The sequence below is a fragment of the Chiloscyllium plagiosum genome, chromosome 17, assembly GCF_004010195.1.
Source record: "Chiloscyllium plagiosum isolate BGI_BamShark_2017 chromosome 17, ASM401019v2, whole genome shotgun sequence".
Lineage (NCBI taxonomy): Eukaryota > Metazoa > Chordata > Chondrichthyes > Orectolobiformes > Hemiscylliidae > Chiloscyllium > Chiloscyllium plagiosum.
In genome coordinates, this window is record NC_057726.1 from 16,093,643 (window position 1) to 16,116,202 (window position 22,560).

Genomic DNA, 22,560 nt, shown 5'->3' on the forward strand with positions numbered 1-22,560 from the left:
CTCTTTCCTCCCACCCCCCTCTCCTCTGCACTCTCCCCCTCTATTTCTCCGTCTCTCTACTCTCTCTCACTTTCTGAAATGCGATACAGTTGAGGTGATTCACATCCATCTATTTTCCAGAAAGGAGCCACTGATTGACAGAAGCTGATTTTCCTTAAATCTTTCCTGGTGGGTACTACTGACAATTGGAACACTTCTGAGATGAGTGAACCCAGTGAACATATTATCCTGAGATGAGTGAACCCAGTGTAGACCTAGTATTGAGTGCAGGATTGACCCAGCCTGTGTTAAGCAGTCCTGCCCTGGACAGTATATTTAGCAGATCTATATCCATGTATGATGGCAAGCTGAAGAATTATGCAAATTTAGTCCAGTTTTAAAATCTCCATATGGCACTAAATATTTAAGCTCTGCTAAAGCTGTGTAGTCGCTTCTCAGTTCATTTGACTTGCAGATTGTGTTGTTACGTGCCTCTGAATTGCACAAAGACATCAGGTTGCTGTTGCATGTATTTTTCATATTTTCAGGACCCATCTGTTGAGAAGGTGTGTAGTAACAGTTGCCAATGTACAGGGCTCTGACAAAGTGTACGAGTCAGTTTCAGAATGTGGTCACCCAGAGCGAATGAGCAATGACCCCACCCTGCTCTCGATGATTTTCTGCACACTGTGTATGTGAGCCTGTTGCCTGTGGTATTTAGGGACCATGAGGCAAACTAAGTGATCTTTAAAGAGAAGTAATCCTTCTATAGTTTTAAAAAAAGTGAAAAAGACATGCAAATACTGGATGTGAAGATTCTGCAATTTTGCAGTAGTTAACAGAGTCACCTGATAGAAAGGCCATTGTAATTGTGTCAAATATCATCGCGACAACTGTTCATATTTTTCAGATACACTGGATTTTATGTTTGTAAGTTCAGATCAAGCTGCTAACAATTTTCTTGATATTAGTTACATCCATTTGAACTGATCTGTCCTGGTTGGAAACCCATGGGGTCAGGCAGACATCTCTTTTACATCTCATTTAATATTACTGTCTGGTGACCTGCATAGAGTGTAATTTTGGGGCAAGGTGGAAGGGTTGGAGCATAGCATTGGAGCAGGCCATACAGCCATTCACTAAAATCAAAGTTGGGCTAACTTCTTTGACCCTTTTCCCTTAATACCCTTAAAAAATAAAAACCCACCAATCTCTGACTTAAAATGAACATTCTAACTTAAATTACCATTTATTGAAGAGAGTTTCAAACTTTGCGTGACTAAGTATTTCAAAGTTTCGCCCCGGCTCTAAATTTCCATATGTGTCTCTGGCTGTAGACTCACCAAGCAACAGAAATGCTTTCTCTCCCTCCATTTTTTCCATCTTGCAAACTTCAATTAAGTCAACTGTAACTTTCTAAATTTTGATGATGCAACCCTAGTTTGTTTCATCTCTCTTCCACAATGTAAGCTTTGCAGTTCTGGTAAGTCTGTACTGCACTCCCTGGAAAGTAATATTGTCCTGCAGACATATGGTGTGAAACCTGGTTCATTTCCCAACTTTTGAACAGTACTTGTTCAAAAAACCCATGAAATTGAACAACAGATTTCCACATTCTACCCTCAGCCATCTCCCCTCTTCACCCCTCCACCCCCCCCCCGCCCTCCAAAAAGATAAGAATGATGTGAAGGTTAAATTGTACGTCCCAGATGTCACAAATGTTTCTGTGACCATCTGAATTTAGCCTGATAAATCCTCCTGAATTTAGCCTGATATATCTGGTAAATCCTCCACACGAGTAGATTTTTACAACAAAGAAACTGATTCATCCACAACCTCTGGTGAAGGGAATTTAATCATGGCACAGCTTCAATTTGCTTTGTTTTAGAGACTATGATAATTGTAAACCATAGTGCCGCCATATCAACTTCAGTGCTTTTCATGTGGTAAACACTGGATCTCTGGGAATGGAGACTCTAGCTTTGGTTCTCTGTTGCAAATCATCTCCTTAAACCCCTCTCCTCTGTCTCCTCTATCCTCCCCTCCAGCTTTCAGACTTCTTGGTCATTGGATTCGAACAATCTGAACAGCTCCCTCTGTCATTTCCTCTTCCATTACCTAACCAGATCAAACTTCCTGTGAGGCTCCTCTCTTCCCTAAGTGTTGAATTTGCATAGATTCATAGAATCACAGAGATGTACAGCACGGAAACAGACCCTTTGGTCCAATTTGTCCATGCCAACCAGATATCCCAACGTGATCTAGTTCCACCTGCCAGCACCTGGCCCATATCCCTATAAACCCTTCCTATTTGTATACCCATCCAGATGCCTTTTCAATATTGCAGTTGTACCAGCCTCCACCAGTTCCTCTGTGTGAAAAAGTTGCCCCTTAGGTCTCCTTTACATTTTGTCTCTCTCACCCTAAACCTATGCCCTCTAGTTCTGGACTCCCCCACCCCAGGGAAGAGACATTATCTATTTATCCTATCCGTGCCCCTCATGATATTATAAACCTCTATAAGGTCACCCCTCAAACTCCAATGCTCCAGGGAAAACAGCCCCAGCCTATTCAGCCTCTACCTATAGCTCAATCCCTCCAACCCTGGCAACATCCTTGTAAATCTTTTCTGAACCCTTTCCAGTTTCACAACACCTTTCCGATAGGAAGGAGACCAGAATTGCACACAATATTCCAAGGCGGCCTAACCAATGTCCTGTACAGCTGCAACATGACCTCCCAACTCCTGTACTCAATACTCTGACCAATAAAGGAAAGCATACCAAACATCATCTTCACTATCCTATCTACCTGCGACTCCACTTTCAAGGAGCTATGAACCTGCACTCCAAGGTCTCTTTGTTTAGCAACACTCCCTAGGACCTTACCATTAAGTGTATAAGTCCTGCTAACCTTTGAGCCAGTTCTGCATCCAAATGGCTAGTTCCCCCTGTATTCCATGAGATCTAACCTTGCTAACCAGTCTCCCATAGGGAGCCTTGTCGAATGCCTTACTGAAGTCCATATAGATTACGTCTAATGCTCTGACCTCATCAATCCTTTTTGTTACTTCTTCAAAAAACTCAATCAAGTTTGCGAGACATGATTTCCCACGCACAAAACCATTCTGACTATCCCTAATCAGACCTTGCCTTTCCAAATACATGTACATCCTGTCCCTCAGGATTCCCTACAACAGCATGCCTACCGTCGACATCACGCTCACCGGTCTATAGTTCCCTGGCTTGTCCTTACCACCTTTTTTAAATAGTGGCACCACATTAACCAACCTCCAATCTTCTGGCACCTCATGTTGTGTTAAACCTGTGTCCATTCCTGTCTGTCGCTTTTAATTAAATATTGTTGGAACACTGAACTGCAACTGGAGGGGCAGCACTTGTTCAAAAAAACCCATGATGTTGAACAACAGATTTCCACATTCTACCCTCAGTCATCTCCCCTCCTCCATCCCCTTCCAAAAAGACAAGTATGATGTGAAGGTTAAACTTGCATCCCCCAGATACTTGTGGATGTCACAAACGTTTGTGTGACCATCTGAATTTAGCCTGTCTGGTAAATCCTCCACACGAGTAGATTTTTACAACAAGGAAACTGATTCATCCACAACCTCTGGCGAAGGGAATTTAATCTTGGCACCGTTTTATAATAAAGAGCTTCAATTTGCTTTGTTTTAGAGACTATGATAATTGTAAACCATAGTGCCGCCATATCACCTTCAGTGCGTCTCAAGTGGTAAACACTGGAGATCTGGGAATGGAGACTCTAGCTTTGTTTCTCTGTTGCAAATCATCTCCTTAAACCCCTCTCCTCTGTCTCCTGTATCCTCCCCTCAAGCTTTCAGACATCTTGGTCATTGACATTTGAGCAATCTGGACAGCTCCCTCTGTCATTTCCTCTTCCATTACCTGACTAGATCAAACTTCCTGTGAGGCTCCTCTCTTCCCTAAGTGCTGAATTTGCATCTTTAATGATTTTCTGTCCTATCTCCTCTGAAGTTCTCTCCAACCTCATTTCATTCCTGAAGCCTACCTCCTACTTTCTCGACCCGATTCCCAGAAATCTCCACCTTCTCCTCCTTGCTTGGCTTCCATCTGGGTTGATGTTGTTCATGGCTATGTGCCTTCTGCTGTTTCTTTCATTCTCTTTTACCTTCATCATTCTCTCTCCTCAAAAAAAACTCTTGATTTCTTCGTGCTTATAAACGCATCATCCTTATTTCCAACTTGCCTTCATGGTAACCTTAGCTAGTACAGAAATTGAGCCTGCACTATTGGTATTACTCGGTATCGCAAACCTGCCATCCAGCCAACTGACTCCGAATTTCAGAACATGTAACATGTCGAATAAACAGTTGTGAAATATGGGAACTGTAAGAAACACTAAACGTTGGGATAAGCCTCGATTTAAATAGTCAGGAGGCTTGACTGAGCAGATTGGCTACTAGTAGCCATATAAGACTGGATCAATGTATGTGGGACAGAACATCACCCAATAATTGCTTTGTTTTGGGAAATGTTCAGTAATCCTGGTCAAATGTGATCTGACGCAGATCTGGAGCGGGTGGGCCTTGAACCTGGACCTCCTGATTCATAGGTAGGGACACTACCACAACAATGCAAAAGCCCCAAACAGCCTGTCTGGATGCTGCGATCAAGGACATATAACTGAAGGGAAGTCATTGGTTGATGAAGTGTTTCTGTCTTTCAGAGCCTGCTAATCGAACATAGTTGGTAGTGTGCAGGATGAACACTAAAGCTGCTGGTTGCGCCTCTGCATCTGTCACTTTTAATCTAAATTTGTTCAATTAACTGCCTTATTTCCGTAAGAAGGAGGTTAATTAAGCAATTCATGTCCTTTCCAGAAGCACGCACTGAGAATTAAACTTATAAACTAAGACCTTTTGAATCATTTAAATTCTGCTCCCATTTTAATGGTATTGATTGTTAAGCTATCACAGACTCAAATAATGCCTTTTTTTAACCCGAGGGGATTAGTCTGCTAATTGTTGCTGACCTTGGACTGACAAGATAAATTTCCAGGCTTCTGAACTGATATCAACTAGTTCCTTTTAATGTTATGATATTTTTTTGTTTAAGTCTTTCTTGAGTGCTCCCCAGCATTGGATTTGCAGAATCTATCCTTTCACACATAATGTTTTTAAAAGCTTTATATCCCAGGGGAACTCAATCCATTTCAAGGTAGACACAGAAGAGAGGTGAATCGAGAGATGTGTTTGATACTGGGCCTCATTAATTACCTACATGTGGACAACCCTGTTACATGACTCCCTTTTATCTTCTGGCTAAGCTGTAAGGTTTTTTTTTACCCTGCACTTATAGTCGTGTTAGATGAGACAAAGCAGATATTCATTTCTCGAAAGAACCAAGCAGTTCACACTTCATGAAGGATTCAGTTTGCCCTTTGATATTCATGCAGACAATATGGCAGACTGAAAATGGCAGATAAAGTATGTGCAAAAAAGCACCTCGATGCCCTAGCATGTTAATTTTCTAAGAGCACTTAACGATACAGCCTGCCAAGGTCCAATTGTTTGAGCTTTGATTTAACTAGCATTGTACATTGGTCTTTGTGACAAGGCTGTTGCTGTGATCTGGATTGTATTTCCAGAAAGGATGGGAGGAAGCAGATTCAGTTGTACATTTTACAAGAGCATTGGGTAAGTTAAAAAATAACAATTGCAGGGGAAAGGTAGAAAAATAGGACCAATACAGATGAGTCTTTCAAAGAAACAGCACAGGCTGAGTGACCTCCTTCTGTGCGGTATGCTCCATCACTTCCGACAGGCTAGGAGTGTTTAGAAATACAATATGGTGCTAAAATGATTCCTGGGTAGACAAGCAAGAGGCTGGAAGAACATAGCAAGCCAGGCAGCATCAGGAGGTGGAGAAGTCGACGTTTTGGGTGTATCCCTCCTTCAGGATTGGGGGTGGATAAGATTCCTGTTATGAACCATATGACCCATGTCATGAGGCTACAGGCACCCATCTTACAGCCACTTCAATAAAGACAGGACTGGCGAGACTTTGGTCATGGTAGCTTATTAGATGATGGCGAACTGCAGATGCTGAAGATTAGAGTGGTGCTGGAAAATACCACTTCATCAGGGCTTTTGCCAGAAACACTGATTTTCCTGCTCCTCGGATGTTGCCTGACCTGCTGTGCTTTTCCAGCACCAATCTAATCTTGACTCATTGGATGATGTCCAGAAGTGGAACTAAGATTGAGTTTTGAAGAGCTGTCTGGAAGCACAGTTATTAAAGAGGAACACAGAAATGTTCAGCCACCAAAAAAGAAAATGCTGGAAAATCTCAGCAGGTCTGGCAGCATCTGTAAGGAGAGAAAAGAGCTGATGTTTCAAGTCAAACTGACCTTTTGTCAGAGGTGACAGAAATGTTCCGAACTGCTAGAAGCTGATAAGCCACTGTAAAGCAAGACTGAATAAAGAAGTGGGCTGAGGCTAAATTACTGGCTGTCAAACCTCATCCCCTGGCTCCAGTCAAAAGGAAGGGTGATATGAAACAGAACTGGCAGATTTTTCATTCTCAGTGATAAAACCACAAGATTGCAAGAGATTTAATCAACAAGCCAGAGCATCTGCAAATAAATACACTTTTATTACTGAATAAGAGAAACTGTTGCAAAATATATTCCATCCTAACTCTCTCTCTCAAGAAGAAAATAAAAGACAGCCAAGACTTTGAAAGCCACACTTTGGAACCCAAGTGAATGTAACTTATGAATGAAATTTGTGCAATATTAGGGTTCACGATGAAGAAGAACCCAATGGTCAGTATGGGACTGCTTTAATACAGCTCACACAATCCTGTGAATTCAGGCATTGGACAGATGGTCTCATCAAAGGTAGAATGATTTTAGAGATCTAACAATGACAGCGTGACTGTGAAGGAAAGAAAACCTCATGCTTGAAGAAGATGTTGCTTAGAAGTTGTTAGCTGCTAATCAACAGCTACACTGTACACATGGGAAAACAGACAGGTTTATGCACAATGCAGTGAAACAGACCAGATCTGCCAGTTTGATAAGTGACTCGAGATTACAGTGGTGTTGGAAAAGCACAGCAGGTCAGGCAGCATCCGAGGATCAGGAAAATCGACGTTTCGGGCAGAAGCCCTTCATCAGGAACTGTTCATGATGTCGATAATCTGCCCAGACCTTTGAAGTGCAAGGGAAGATAATAAGTATTCACAAAGAAGGGCCAGCAGAAAGATCAAAGCTGAAGGGCAAGTTGTAAATATTCATGAATGTTTTGAGTGTGGAAGCAGGCCATTTAGTGCATCAAGTCCTCATCACCCTCCAAAGAGCACCCCACCCAGACCCACCACCTATCTTATCCATATAACCCTGCATTTCATATGGCTAATCCACGTAGCCTGCATGTCCTTGGACACTGTGGGCAATTTAGCATTGCCAGTCCACCTAACCTGGACATCTTTTGACTATTTGAGGAAACCCACACACGCACAGGGAAACCATGCAAACTTCACACAGAAAGTCAACCAAGGCTGGAATTGAACCCAGGTCCCTGGCACTGTGAGGCAGCAGTGCTAATCACAGAGCCACCGTGTCACCCTGGTGGTCATCGTATCAAACAAATGAAGCATGTCCTGTGTGAAGAAGAAGCTGATAGAGATAATTGCGACTGAAGTGTCAAATGTTGACAATCAAATCAAATGTGGGCTACCAGTGAGATGTCACGTGAAGACCTGAATGGTTTAATCGATCTCTTAGAGCAGGTTGTATTAGAAGGAAAGTAGTTTCTAACTATTGCGATGAAGACAGCAGAACAAGAGCATCCAATGAAAGTGAAATGCCAGGTAGACACTGGTGCTTGTTGCAACATTTGCCCAGGTCTGCTGAGAAGGTTTTGAAACTGAACCAGGGAGCACATCCTTCCGACGGGTAGATATTGGAGGGAAATCCAACAAGCTGCATTCTTGTCATGCATGTAAAGAGACTGACGCAAGAGGGACCAGCTGCAAATACATGTAACGTTGAATGCAGTTAACTGCGTAGTGAGTAACTTTGGATACTTTGTAGTGTAAATGATGGTGCATGCAACTTTTTCTCGTGGAAAGGGGGTTGCTTGATTGGAAGTTCAATATTGTAGTTGGAGGAGGTGGTGGTACATTGCTAATATCTCCGGCCAAGAAATCCAGAACTCCAGATAATACTCTGGAGAAATAGGTTTGATGGCGAAATGTGAATTCAGTAACATTCTGTAATCTAGTTTAATGGTGACAATGTAACTACTGTCAATTGTCATGAAAACCCATCTGGTTTACTGATGTCCTTTTAAAAAAGGAAATCTGCTGTCCTGTTCTGGCCATTGCTTACATGTAACTCCAGGCCGCAGCAATATGGGCAATTAGGGATAAGTCATAAGCCTGCATCCTGTGAAGAGAAACAAAAAGAAATGTGCTTCTTGGCTTGCTGTAGTCATGTGACCTTGATCGTGAGGCAGTCACGACAGGTATCCATCACATTGCCAGTTCAGTAAAGACTTTATACAAGCCGGGCTGTCATCTGACAGCTTTGTTTTAAGGAATGCCCAAGTTATAGATTTTCAGGCTAGCTTCACACTTGAGTTCTCTTGTGTCAAATTCAGGCAAATTTGAAATTAGGGATGGAAAGTGCAAGCCCAATGTTAGTGCCTACAGTTTTATTTTGGTCTTAAGTTTCAACATCTTAATTTCTACTTTAATTCAAATGATGGACACACTGGCTTCTCATTCTTGATTTCAGCTAATAAAGTTAATAGCGTCTTGAGGGCAGCTGTGTGAGATCAGCAATACAAAACCTTCTGGCCTGTGTGCAGTGTCAAGTGCGAACGGCATGGGGGTCAGCTCTGAACCATCACATCCCCCCATTGCACTGGCCTTCAATGTCCAGCATAGTGTAGTCCCATATGTTGGACCACCAGCCAGATGGTGGATCAGGAATCCATTTCTGGGGGGATTCAATTTGTCATTAGGAACCACAAAGAACGGGCTCCATTATTTGGCATGTAGCCTCCATATTGCCACCCAATAAAAAAGTGAATTTGAATCTTTTTGTACATTTCTTTTTATATGTGATGAGTCAGAGAGCAGTGTACCAGTGCTTCACACTGTTACGTAGAAACGTTCAACCCTTGAACCTTTTCTGCCACACAGTGAGATCATGGCTGATCTGTGGCCTAACTCTATATACCAGCCTTTGGCCCATGTCCCTAAACACCTTTGCTTAACAAAGATTTATCTATTTCAATTTAAAACAAACAACTGGTCTGGCATCCACTGCTGTTTGTGGTAGAAGTTCCAAACCTCTACCATCCTTTGTGTGTGAAGTGCTTCCTAACATCTCTCCTGAATGGTGTGGCCTTAGTTCTCAGACTATGCCCCAAGTTCTAGAATCACCAACCAGTGGAAATAGTTTATCTTTGTCTATCCTGACTTTTCTTGCTAATATTCCAAAGATGTTATTACTAAATGGCAGTAGGTATTTGTTCTGTAAATATACACATCCACAGTACGGGCAACCGTGTTGTATGACTGGGCATAGGTGTTTTGAACAAGTTTGTACATGTGACGAAGTTGGTTTCACCATGCCCGAGCTGTAGCTAGTTACTGACTTTAACTGGACAACACCAGTCTAGGCCTAATTTGTTGCATGGATCTCTTTAAAAAAACATTTGGATGGGTACATGAACAAGAAAGGTTTAGAGAGACATGGGACAAATGCTGGCAATTGGGATAATTTAGGACTAATTTAGGATATCTGGTCGGCGTGGACAAATTGGATCAAAGGATCTGTTTCAATGCTATACATCTCTATGACAGTATACCAGAGGGTTATTATGGAGCACTACCAATCACTTCTTTGGAGAGATAGACATAAATTTGAAGACAAAATGGACATAGTAGTCAGTTGTCAATCATACATCATTTCAACAGTGACTCACTTCAAGCAGCATAATGTGAGGGGAAAATATGATTACTGTTCTACGTTTTATTTACCTTGGTATATTTTCTTTCCTGTGTTTGTGATTTATGCTCACTGCTTCTCCTTCTATCAAATATCCAATGCTGCCTCCGAGCCTGACATACAAAAAAACCCACAAACCATCCAAAGCAAATGCCCGAAGATTTCCGGCTGTTCCCTGCATATTTCCAATGTAAATGAAACTTCCTGGAAACTGAGCACAGGTTCCATGTTGCTTGAAACAGATTTCTGTTCATTTTCAGAAATGGAGTCTACTCTTCCCCTCAACTCACCAGTTTCCCTGTTCCAGAAACGAATGGCTTGCCCACACAAGCCCATCAAGCTCGCTTGGAGGCCATTTATGGAGGCCTTGCCCTTTTACTGTCAACAACCTTCCTGCCACATGCACGTGCACACACACAAACTCTCACACTCCCTTTATTCCATTATATCCCTTACTTTCCATGCAAATGATTTAGCTCCATTGTCTTTGGTATCAACGGTTGTCCATCTAGAGTGCAGTAACAGCCTCCTCACACCAGAGAGTGTGTATAATTTTGAATTTCAGTTTCTGAGAATGCAGTTGGTGGCTCATTGTACTTGAATTAACGGGAGTGTTGTTGCTTTCTTTATTTAACTGCTATGAAAGTGTCACCAGTGAATGTTATCAGAATTAAACTTCCAAGATTCCCATTCTCCTAGTGAAGTTAGAAACAACACTGAGCCTTATACAGGTTGTGGTGATGGGACCCGCTATTGTAATTGGATGTAAGGGTGCAGAAGGTGTGCCTGCCAAGTTTTGCAGATACAATTCTACTGGCAAACAAACCTCAGCATCCTTTCTTAAGCAGTGGCTCAAAAGTTAATCTGGTCTCCGTCTGAAGGAGCAAACCTGCACATTTACAGAGCCTCAGTCATCTTTCAGATTAATTACTCTGTTCTGAAAATCTCCTGGGGCTGTCTTTCCTAAACAGAAAAAGCACCAGCTCTGTCTGGCTGAGGACCCACTTACTCCTTACATGAGTACAATGAATATTACACAATTACAAGTGGAACATAAGTCACTCCTAGTCCTTGACAGAATGCAAACCCGTTTCAACAACAGGTTCACAAGTGAATGCCTTCTGACCTTGTCGCATCTGCATTTTAAACCTTGAAGCCTGTAGGTCTCTTACAGGACTCTCAAGCACTGAGACTAGAGAAAGACTTGGCCAGAGGCAAAAGAAGACATTTCTGCTCATTTGGAACAGGGTGCATTGGATTCCCGTAAATAGGACGGATCTGTGTCCGAATGGATATATAAATGTCCCTTAACTACTAACATTTGGCTTCATTTACAACGTTTAAACACCGATTTGGTTAATTTGGAAACACTTGCCAATGAGGAGGTTGGGCATAATTCTGAATCCAAGAATTTGTAGTCTCAGCTGTTGATCCAGTGCAGCAGTAAGAGGCATTTTAATGTTAGACCTTCTTCCACTTATTGTTTGAAGAGTTGATAGTTCTTTGGTGTTCATAATCAGTACTGTAAACGAGTCACTTGTATCACAGATAACATGTTTCAACTGACCATATGGAAAATAGCTGATGCATTATTTGGCTGAATAATGTAACTAGCTGCATAAATGGAGGCTTTTGGAAACCTGTCTCTTAATGGAACACTTACTTGGAACATTTTGTGTCTGTTTGTTTTCCAGGTTCCTCAATAAGCAGTGAGTCCTCACCGGTTTCTTCCCCAGCAACCAACCACAGCTCTCCTGCCAGTACACCGAAAAGAGGCCCAATTGGACCCATCCTTGTCCCGACAGCTGGTCACAGCGTTCCCAGTACACCCCCCGTGGTGACCATTGCGCCAACTAAGACTGTTAATGGACTTTGGCGGAGTGAAAGCAGGCAGGTGAGTACATGCAAGCATCGCGGGCAGCTCAATCTGAAGCCACCGGGATCTGGGGAAAATGGTGAAGAAACAGCCATGTCACTGGATTAGGAAGGTAGGTGTGGACTTGTTGGGTCGAAGCGCCTGTTTCCACACTGTCAAGACTCTAATTCTAGTATTCAAAGGGCCAACACTGATGCTCCTAGGGACATGGGTTCACATCCCAGTGGAGCTGCTAATGGAATTAAAATTCAGCTGATGAAATCTAGATTATAACGTGAGTCTTTGTGATGGTGACAATAAAACCACCACTGATTGTTGTAAAAACCCTTCATTTGGTGTGGACTCGATGGATCGAATGGCCTGCTTCCACACTGCAGGGATTCTATGACGATTCTGGACTCTAAGAGGAACGAACTGCACTCACCAACCTTTGAAGTGAATGGGGATTGGCCACAGGGTTAGAGTATTACAGGCTCAGTTTTCTATCCTTGCAACCCCAGGAAGACCTGCTTTCAACATGGGTCACCCTGGTCAACATTAATATTTGATTCTTCCATTGATGTTTGTACCAGTGGGCTGCCTTTATTGCTTATTTGCAACTGGCAGTTGGGCCCAATCTTTTTCTCTGCTGTAGCCCATACTGGGCATTTTACATCAGGATCATGTTTAAAAGTATTTCATGGCCAATTACTTAAAGAAGTGTAGACACTGTTGCGATGTAGGAAACGTGGCAGCCAATATGTAAATTCCTGCAAAAGCAGTGTGATCTCAACCAACTGAGGGGCATTTTTGGGGGAATCTTCTGACCTTAGCTCCAGCCTGACCAGCTCGGCTCCTGTTTGCTGTCCAGGATTAGCTGTTGAATCAGGGTTGGGGACATGTCCCAAGGATGGTGGTAGCTTTAAGGCTCCAGCTTCTGAATGTATCTGAAAAGATGACAGTCTCCAGACAAACTTGCTCAGAGATGCTGATATTAGTTGCCGGTTCTCAAGGGTTTTAACTCTTTGTGTGATGTTGTTAATGGAAGGGGAAGTTGACATTCAGAGTCCCGCGTGTTTCCACATTACTGCAAGTGAACACATGCTCCGCATGAGTCCATTCTTAATGGATTAATCAAATTATTAGCCAAGTAGACTGGGAGCAGCAGCAATCAGTGTTCCAGCTAATTGTCTTATTAAGATACTGCTCAATAAAGCAAATTGGTTCAGGTGCGAGAGAGTAAAAAAATGTTGTCTTCATGTCTCAGTCTGTGCTTGAAAGGCTGCCTTAATGAAACGAGCTAGGTGGGGAGTGAGGTAGTCGTGCCACAACAGACATTTATAATTCTGATGGAAAACGGTGGATGCAAATATTTGGTTTTTGTTATGCTCTCCCAAAGAATAATTGATTCTCTGGGGTCCAAAAGCAAGCAGAATTTGTTTGCCTTTATCTGATTTGCATTCTGGTAATCCAATCAAGAGAAGAATCTATCGGTGGCCCTTGCGTCGAAGTTTCTCAGTTTGCTTGTCAGACATTTATTGCATTTTAAATTAAAAGATGCAAGCATCGTTCGGCTGCTGCTTTAGTGAGTCTAGCCGGGACCGGCTTTGTATATGAATACTTCAGAAAGGAGAGAAGGAAGCTCCAATGCTCTTGAGGTGCAGTAAATTGTTCCATTTTACAAAGCTCTTGGGTTCCTAAACTCAAATGTTACCGTCATTTATAGAGTGTTTTTAGTGGCAGCATCAGCTTCAGTTGCTCCAGTGCAGTGAACCAAGAGAAGTGAAATCTTTATTGAGAAAAGTGCTTTCTTCCTGAGTGTCTTGAACTCCTTTTGCTTGAAGGCTTCAGCCTCCCCCCTCCGTCCCAGTCAGTTCTCAGGAGTGCTGACTTGTGCATGGATACAATTCCACATAGATGCTCCCAGCTCCCAAAACTGTTAACCAAGAGGCAATTCATCACTTTCTTTTAAAGAAGAAAATTGGAAATGACTTTTCTTGCTTGACTGCTCCATAGTTTGTCAGTGTTCAATGTTGTCAGTTAATTTACAAATCACTTCAATCATTTAGCTTTATGCAGGAGGTGTATGGATATAATGGAGAAAGTTCAGGTAAAGATACTTTTCGGGATGACAGCAGAACCAAGAGGTTACAGCATGTGGGGAAAGGATAGCGCACTTCTTTCCAAGAAAGAGAGTCTGGGGAAATGATGAGATAACACGATTAAAGTCCCTGAGATGACGCAAGGTTGTGATAGGCTGGATGTAAACGGGATGCTCCCACTGCAGAGGTGTGCAAGCTGGGAACCAGACGGCAAAGTGCGTTTGAGACCACAACTAGATTGGCCTTGATCTTATTGACCAAATGAGGCCGAACGGCTTCCTTCTGCTCTCAGGTCCCTATCTATCACAGAGGTTAGCTAGGAAAGTGATGTCAGAGTGCTCATGTCATTGAGCTAGTAACCCAGAGACCCAACATTTTGCTTTGGGGACATGGATTCAAATCCCGTCATGGCAGATGGTAGAAATTAAATTCAATGAATAAATTCATTTGTAATTATAAAAGTTCGTTTCAGTGACGGTTACCAGGCAGCTCCTACGTATCTGCTCTGGATGAAAAGATATCTGGCATTCTTACCTAGTCTGGCCTACATGTGACTCCAGTCCCACTATAATGTGATTGACTTGTAACTGCCCTCTGACATGCCCAGGTAATCCACTCAGTTCAAGGGCAATTGGAGATAAGGAATAATATTGATGCATTTGAGGAAAAGCTAGATAAACGCATGTGTAAGAAGGATCGTAAGTGTATTCGATGAAGTAAGTTAAAGTGAGAGGTCACATAGGAGGAGTATCAAGCACAGTGACCAAATGGCTTTGTACTGTGTCTTATAGTTCAGCAGGCTGCTCTGGCCTCACAAAAGAGATAATGATTTTATTTTCAGACACTGGTCCCTAGATAGGAGTTTTCCAGTCCAGGGGACACCATTTGCTTGTAGTGCCAGTCCAAAAGGGGCTCCCATTGAAATCGGTTCATTCACAGTGACCTTTAGGTGGGTTCAATGTCACAATGAGTGACCAAACACAGCATGACTTCACCACTGAGTACAGATTGTAAGTGCTGTTTCGGCTATTATTTCATTAAATAAAAGTGCAAAAGATGTTTGGTGCAATCTCCCTGTCGACAAAAAAACGCACTCTAAGCAATTCATAACAGCTTCCTCATGAGCTCCATCTGACTGGAGGTTCCAGTTACAGGAAGCTGAGTTATTGAGATAGGAATTACATAAAAATACCACAGATGCTGAAAATCTGAAATAAAAACAAGATATGCTGGAAATATGCATCAAGTCGGGCAGCATCTGTGGACAGGAAACCGATTTGATATTTCAGGTTAATGGCCCCTTTCAAAGCAGATGAATACCTGCATTAAAAGGGTATTCGAGCTTACACAGAGCAGGACTAACTTTTCTCCCAAGTGCCTTGCGGCTTTTTGCCCAGTTGTAGAGAAATACTGTCCACGTGATACACTGCCCTAATACCCACAAACTCTATTTAACAGCATTACCTCGAGCATATTGTGGAGTGCGTGCAATTATCCAATTGAAACTTGAATCTGAGTTAGCCGAGGTCTGTCCATCTATCGTGTGATATCTCCATGGTTGACTGTGACATGAGTTTGACCCATCTCCTTGCATTTGCTGGTGCGAACGAGTTGAGCTGCATCATTTAGCACGAGTCAGTTCAAGTCTGACAGTGTTCACTTTCACAATCACAGAAAGGTTACAGCACAGGAGGAGACCATTTGACCCAACGTGTTTCCCCTGGCTCTGAAGTAACAGTTCATCATAGTGGCACTCATTGTAGCTTCTCGCCATAACCCTGTGCATTCTTCCTCTTCAGATAAAACCCAATTCCCCCTTGATTGAATCTTTCCCTACAACACTGTCAGGCAGCACACTTACAACGTGGAAATTTGCCTCCTCCTCTCCCTGATGCTTCTTTTGAGAATCACCCTGAATCTGCGCCTTCCCATTCTTGATCCTTCCACGAATGGGAACAGTTCCTCCCTACCTACTCTGTGCAGTTCTTGTAAGTCTCGAAGTGCCTCAATCAAATCTCTCAACTTCATCTTCTACGAGGAAAGCAGTGCCAACTCCTCCAATCTGTCTATTTCTGGAAGCATTCTTGTGAATCTCTTCTGTGCCCTTTCTCAGGTCTTCAACTCTTTTCTGTACTCTCCTGCTGCCCAGGATTGAAGTTATTACTTCATTTGAGACTGAAGTCTAAAAGTTTGCCATAACTGCTTTCTTCTTGTAATCTCTGCCCCGTTACTAAAACCTAGGATATGATACATGTTATTTAATAAGTCCTGCTGCCTCACTTGCTGAAGGAATTCATAATGGTCACATTTCTCTCTTCATCTTCAGCTGGTGCCCTCTCCCTGCCCTCCTCTATTTATGTCAAGATCATTCACTCTCACCTCCTCCTGCCTGAAATGCATTGAACCATGGCTTTGACGGAACTAATGGGTGCAGCGTGTATACAATGTGAGTCTAGCTTTCAGGGGGTCGAGGAAACAGAGGTCAGACTTTGGTATGGGGACTTGCAGTGGCAGCTGGAGCACTGCTCTGGAGGTTATCCCATTATTGTCTTATGTCGATTCTTAGGTTATAATGCTTGGTCCAATAGAGGGGAATCTAAAAAATCAGCCAACAAATAAGAAATAACACTGCTCCTAAGGACTAAAACAGCCTCATTCAGCAAAGTTTGTTTTAAATACATTAGGATCCAGTTCCCAAATAGAATGAATTGGTGGAACAGTCTAGCATTTAGAATGAAGGCTGGGCCCACATCAAAAGGATGTCAATGGGGTTGGCATGGATCCAATAGGAATGGAAATGAATGGGCAGCCTGGAGTGGTTATGGGTCTGTCCATGATTCTTTTCTCTGACTGACTGCCATTTTTGAGACTTGAGTTTTGTTCCATTTTATGTACATCTTTCAGCCCATCTCACCCATGCTGGCTCTCTGAAAGGAGGGGAGTTGGGCGGGGGGGTTTGTTCAGTTGGCTGGACAGCTGGTTTGTGATTCCAAGTGATGCCAATAGCATGGGTTCAATTTGTGCCCTAACTGAGATTAACATAAAGGGCTCTTATTCTTAACCTCTCCCCTTAAATTGACACGTGTTGACCGTCAGGTTGAACCATTGCCAGTCATCTTTCTAATAAGAGAGCAGTCCTGTGGTCTACTGGGCCTCTGGCAACTTTACCTTTCTAGAAGAACTATCCAATTAGTTATGTTTCTCAGTTCTTTCTCCAGAGCACTGCATTCCCACCCAACACCCCCTACCCCACCATTTCAGGTAGAGGTCCCCTCGAAAGAAAAGAATGCCAATGTTGCAACCATTATGTGGCAGTCCAACACAACAAGCTGAAACCAAACACCACTGGCTGTTTTGCCAACTTCAACAGTCAGAGTTAAAGCCTGCTTGATGGAGTAGGCGCCAACACAGCAGCATTGAGGTAAAGATCCAGTAAAATGTAAAATAGCACCAGTGTGAATCATCACTATCCATGGAAGCCCACTGTCCTGGTGGGAGATCTTCTCCGTCGATAGTTTTGAGAGCTCTTGTGGCAGTGAGTTGAAGCTCTGCTGGATTGCTTTGGTCTTATCCATAGCGGCAGTGGTGGGAGCACTTGTGGCAGTGAATTTCAGATATCACACATTGATACCTATCAAATCTTACGATTAAAGCAAGCCAGCTTAAATACGATTCCTCCTTCCGTGCATTGGTGCCAATCCGCTGAATAATTCTAGTGGCTTCACTGACTTTTGTATAATAAATAAAAGTCCAACTTTGACAACCGCTGAAAATAGTCCATATGACAGCTGCATTAGCCCTATGTGTGTGGTTCCCTGTTTGTATTCCCTGCACGTTGCTGTTAAAATCTGCTGTGTAAGGTCTTGTGTATGGTTAAGGAGTGACAGAGTGTATACTGTGTAAACCAGCCACACACAAACAGTCTGTTAGTCTTCTCCTGGGTGCAGCAATATTATGCTTGGCAGTTCAACTGTAAATACTGTTCATGGTTAGAATGCAGCAACAAATCAAGTTGTGTTTTGAACGAACTGGGGTAGTATTTTGGGAGAATGTTCTTGTTCACTGATCTCTTCAACTATGTGGTAATGCTTTTAAGTTGCTTTGTGGTTATGCTGCCCTTGTGGATTATACTTAGTTGAACTGCGAAACAGTGCATGAAACAAAGGCTGGAAGGACAAGAGGCAACTGGCTACCTTTTGAGACATGAGCTACGTGAAGTGGGAAATATTTTAAACCAAGAGATGCTGGCTTACTGTTTATCCAAAGCCACAGTCCAGGTTGGTTTAGGGTCCACTCTCATATTTTGTCTGGGAAGGCTAGGACATTGATGAGAGATTTGGATCTGCATCAAATGGGGAGATGTCAAGCACTTTCCCACAAAAGAAAGGAGATGTTTAAAAGTAACAGAAGGAAAAGGAGAAATAAGGAAATCATTTAGTTACATATTTCTGTGTTAGCAGTGTCCCCTCTCTTGCTGGATGCTGTATGAGGTAACTCCATTTCTCTCGTAAAATGCTCCCAGATTCTAGTGCGGGACAGCATGAAGAGAACAGGCAGCAAAGAAACAACATGCCACAACCACTCTGTCATGAAACGAAGGGAGATTCAGTGCAAATTGGAGCAGCTAGTTTGTTGAGGATCACGTGAAGTTCTCAAAAAGCAATCATCAGCTCTGAGGTGTCACTTTAACAGCCAACATTATAGTCACTCGTTTTGAATCTCCTGGCTTACTCTGATCTGGCATTAACGGAGCTCCCACATCCCGACCTGCCCCGGTGATTTGTGAATGCTGCTGCCCCCTTTCCGAACTCTGCATCTGCCTAGCACCTAATAGAGAGCAGTACCGAATGGGACAGTTAAACCGGCAGAGCAATGCCCTGAGAGCACAGAAGGTTAAAAGGTGACTTCAAAATTATGAACACTTGTACAGAAGGATATGCTGTTTCCACTAGTTGGTATATCAGTAACTAGCGGTCACAATGTCAAGGTTGGTACCAGGAGTGAGATGAGGAGATACGTCTTTACTCAATGAGCTGTTAGGTTTTGGAGTGCACTGCCTGGGAGAGTGATGGAGGTGGATTCCATTTGAAAGAGAGCTGGATATATATTTGAAAGCGATGAATTTAGAGGGCTATGGAGATAGGGCTGGAGAATGGGACTAGGTGGGTAGCCCTTTCAGGAGCTGATTCAGATATGGTGGAATGAATGGTTTCCTTCTGTACTGTGAAATTCTAAGCGATGCTTTCATTCTGTGAAGCCAGTATGAAATTAAAGCACCTTTTCTGAGATTGTTCAGCTATATATTGACAACAATAACAATTAGTTGTGATTCTCTCCCGAGCAGACAGTGGATAAGCAGGTTGATAAACTAATGGCCTACTCCTTTCCTGTGTTCTTATGCTAAACCAGAGGTGTCTGAGGAGATGTGGTCAGGGGGATTAGCCACTTCAGGAAGATATCCTGGCTGTTTTTGTGTGGGGAGGAGGGTCAACTCTTGGTAGTGTCTCATTATCAGACTTCAAACAACTTAATTTGATTTAAGCTTGTTGACCATGGACTTTGTTTTTTGACTCACTCGGATTTTGTTTCTCTCTGCCTGCTCACTATGCATGATGGGAACTGCTCAAACTGACGTTTCCTGTTTCTGTTAAATCTGTGCAGCTGACTGCTCGCTCAGTTGCTTTTGTGGCAGGAAGTTGCAGTAACCACAGGAAGAGAGAGAGAGAGAAAGGACCATTGGTAATTTTAGCTCAGAGACCATTTCAGACTACCCTCGGGACATCATCGAAGTCACAACCAAGAGGTTCATTCGCCCTCAGCACTGGTGGGGAGTTTGAATACAAATTAGCCAGAATCAGGTGAAATGAATAGAACGCATTTGATGGGCTGAATGACTTCCTACAGTTTCTATGTCTCAATGGGGTTGCTGCCACTCCCCAGCGAGTTGTGTAACCATTGACATCAGTGAGCTTCCAGACTTGATTCTGTGCAGAAAGGGTTTATAATCTCATATAAAAGTGAAAAATTGCAGCCACTGAAAATCTGAAACAAACATAGAATGCCAGAGAAACTCAGCAGGTCTGCCAGGGAGAAAAACAGAAGTAATGTTTTGAGTCCAGGATGTATCTTCTTCAGAACTGAATTGTATCTGACTAAAGTAGTAGTTTGGGTTCCTTTCATCAGAGCCTGGACCAAAAAGGACAATTTCCTAGTTTGGGTCATAATTTGCTCGGACCTGCTGAAACATTCATGTGTGACCATTAACTAAGTTTAACAATGACAACAAACACCTACATAGCACCTTTAACAAGGTAATTAGATGACATTAGATTAGATTACTTAGAGTGTGGAAACAGGCCCTTCGGCCCAACAAGTCCACACCGCCCCGCCAAAGCGCAACCCACCCATACCCCCTACATTTACCCTTTACTAACACTACGGGCAATTTAGCATGGCCAATTCACCTGACCTGCACATCTTTGGACTGTGGGAGGAAACCAGAGCACCCGGAGGAAACCCACGCAGACACGGGGAGAACGTGCAAACTCCACACAGTCAGTCGCCTGAGGCGGGAATTGAACCCAGGTCTCTGGAGCTGTGAGGCAGCAGTGCTAACCACTGTGCCACCGTGCCACCAATGCATCCCCAGATGCACCAAAGAGCCAAAGAATATTTAATTGGATTTAGTTATGATGTCCTTCTTGCAAAGTGTCCGTGGACTCTCCATCAGACCATAATCAGACTTAGACCACTCAGCCCATCATGTCTGTTCTGGTATTCAATCTTAGCTTATATGTTTCTCAACACATACTCCTGCCTTCTCCCTGTCGCCCTCATCCCCTTATCAATCAAGAACCTATCTTAACTCCATCTTAAAGACACTCAATGACTTGGCCTCCACAGCACTCTGCAGCAATAAATTCCACAGATTGCCCACCCTTTGGCTGACGAAATTCCTCATCTCAGTTCTAAAGGGATGTCCCTTCACTCTTAAGGCTGTTCCCCCCAGGTCCTAGCCTCCTCTACTTGTGGAAACATCTCCTCTGCGTGCATTCTATCCAGACCTCTCAGTATTCTGTAAGCTTCTGTAAGTCCATCTGTTCAGAGTCAATGAGTATCAAATCAGAACACACCCACCACGGAGCGATGTGCATGATGTGCATAAAAACACAAAGAGGGGCATTAGAGGACTCTTCCTCCTTATGGAGCTGAACAAGAAGGAACATTAAATGCAGAGGCATGACCTATAAACCCAGAGGTTTCTGCTGGAAATCAGGAATAACGTGTGCTGTTAGTAACATAGACTGATCCAGCAGAGAAGGAGTCCATTGCGCCAATATGTTTATTTGTTAGAGTTATCCAATTCATCTCCCCCCCCCCGCCCCCAACACACCATTTACTATTCCCCCACAACAATGTTGTGCTTCTCAATTATAGTAGACAGTCCTTGTATTAATTACGGAATCCTGAAGGAGTGAATGATCTTTAAACTTTCTCAGCAGCTTATCTGGGACTGGCTGGGCCATGCAGATAAGGAAAGCTCGATCCTACTCTTGTAAAGCATGTCGGGGTGTTTATGCTGTCAAGTCACTACATAACTGCAAGCTGTCGTTCAATTCCTAACCCATAATGGGTTCCACACAGTTGAGGTTTATAAGTTCATAAGGTATAGGAGGAGAATTAGGCCGTTCGCCCCATCGAGTCTGCTCCGCCATTCGATCATGGCTGATATGCTCCTCACCCCCATTTTCCTGCCATCTCTCCCTCTCCTTTCAACTTGTTTCCAATTAAAAATCTGTTTAACTCCTCCTTAGCGAGGTGGAGGCTAGCCAGCATTCTCCACTCCCTGACTGTCATCCGCTGGCTCCTGAGTGTGGAGTATCGATGGCAGGCTGCTTTTCAACAGACACTGGACACACAGAATGGACAGTTGGAGGCAAGAAACGGGTGCTTGAATCATATGGAACTGTACCTGAGCAAGGAGTCCAATCATTCAAACACTTCAGAACCAGATCATCTGGTTGCTTATCACATTTGCCGTTTGTGGGAACTTACTGTGCTCAAATTGGCTGCCATGTTTCCCTCCACTAAAACAGCAACTGCACTTCAAGGGGTAGCTCATTGGCTTTAAGGCACATTGGGACAGGGATGGCACAGGAGGGAGGGATTCCGGTATTTGGATAACTGGGGTTCTTTCTGGGGAAGGTGGGACCTTTATAAACAGGATGGTCTGCACCTGAACCTGAGGGGCACCAGTATCCTTGGTGGGAGGTTTGCTAGTGCTCTTGGGGGGGTTTAAACTGAATCTGCAGGGGCATGGGAACCCAGACTGTAGCTTTAGGGTGCAGGACCTGGAGTGTAGGGAGGTTAGGAACATGGCATCAATTCAAAGGAGGGTGCCTGTAAACAGGAAAGTGGCTTGAAGTGTGTATACTTCAATGCAAGAAGTATACGAAATAAGGTAGGTGAACTTGCAGCGTGGGTTGGCACCTGGGACTTCGATGTTGTGGCTATTACGGAGACATGGCTAGAACAGGGACAGGATTGGCTGTTACAGGTTCCAGGGTTTAAATGTTTTAGGAGGGTCAGAGGTGGGGG

The 22,560-nt window shown here is 43.3% G+C and overlaps 1 protein-coding gene across 10 annotated transcripts in view; it reads left to right on the forward strand.

The window, feature by feature from the left end:
- gse1b (Gse1 coiled-coil protein b) overlaps positions 1-22,560 on the forward strand; it is a 602,615-nt gene that overhangs the window by 500,520 nt on the left and 79,535 nt on the right. For all 10 annotated transcript variants that reach the window (XM_043706595.1, XM_043706596.1, XM_043706598.1 and 7 more), the window contains one exon: positions 11,700-11,899. In XM_043706595.1, the coding sequence (XP_043562530.1) occupies positions 11,700-11,899 (200 nt within the window). The remainder of the gene's footprint in view (positions 1-11,699; positions 11,900-22,560) is intronic.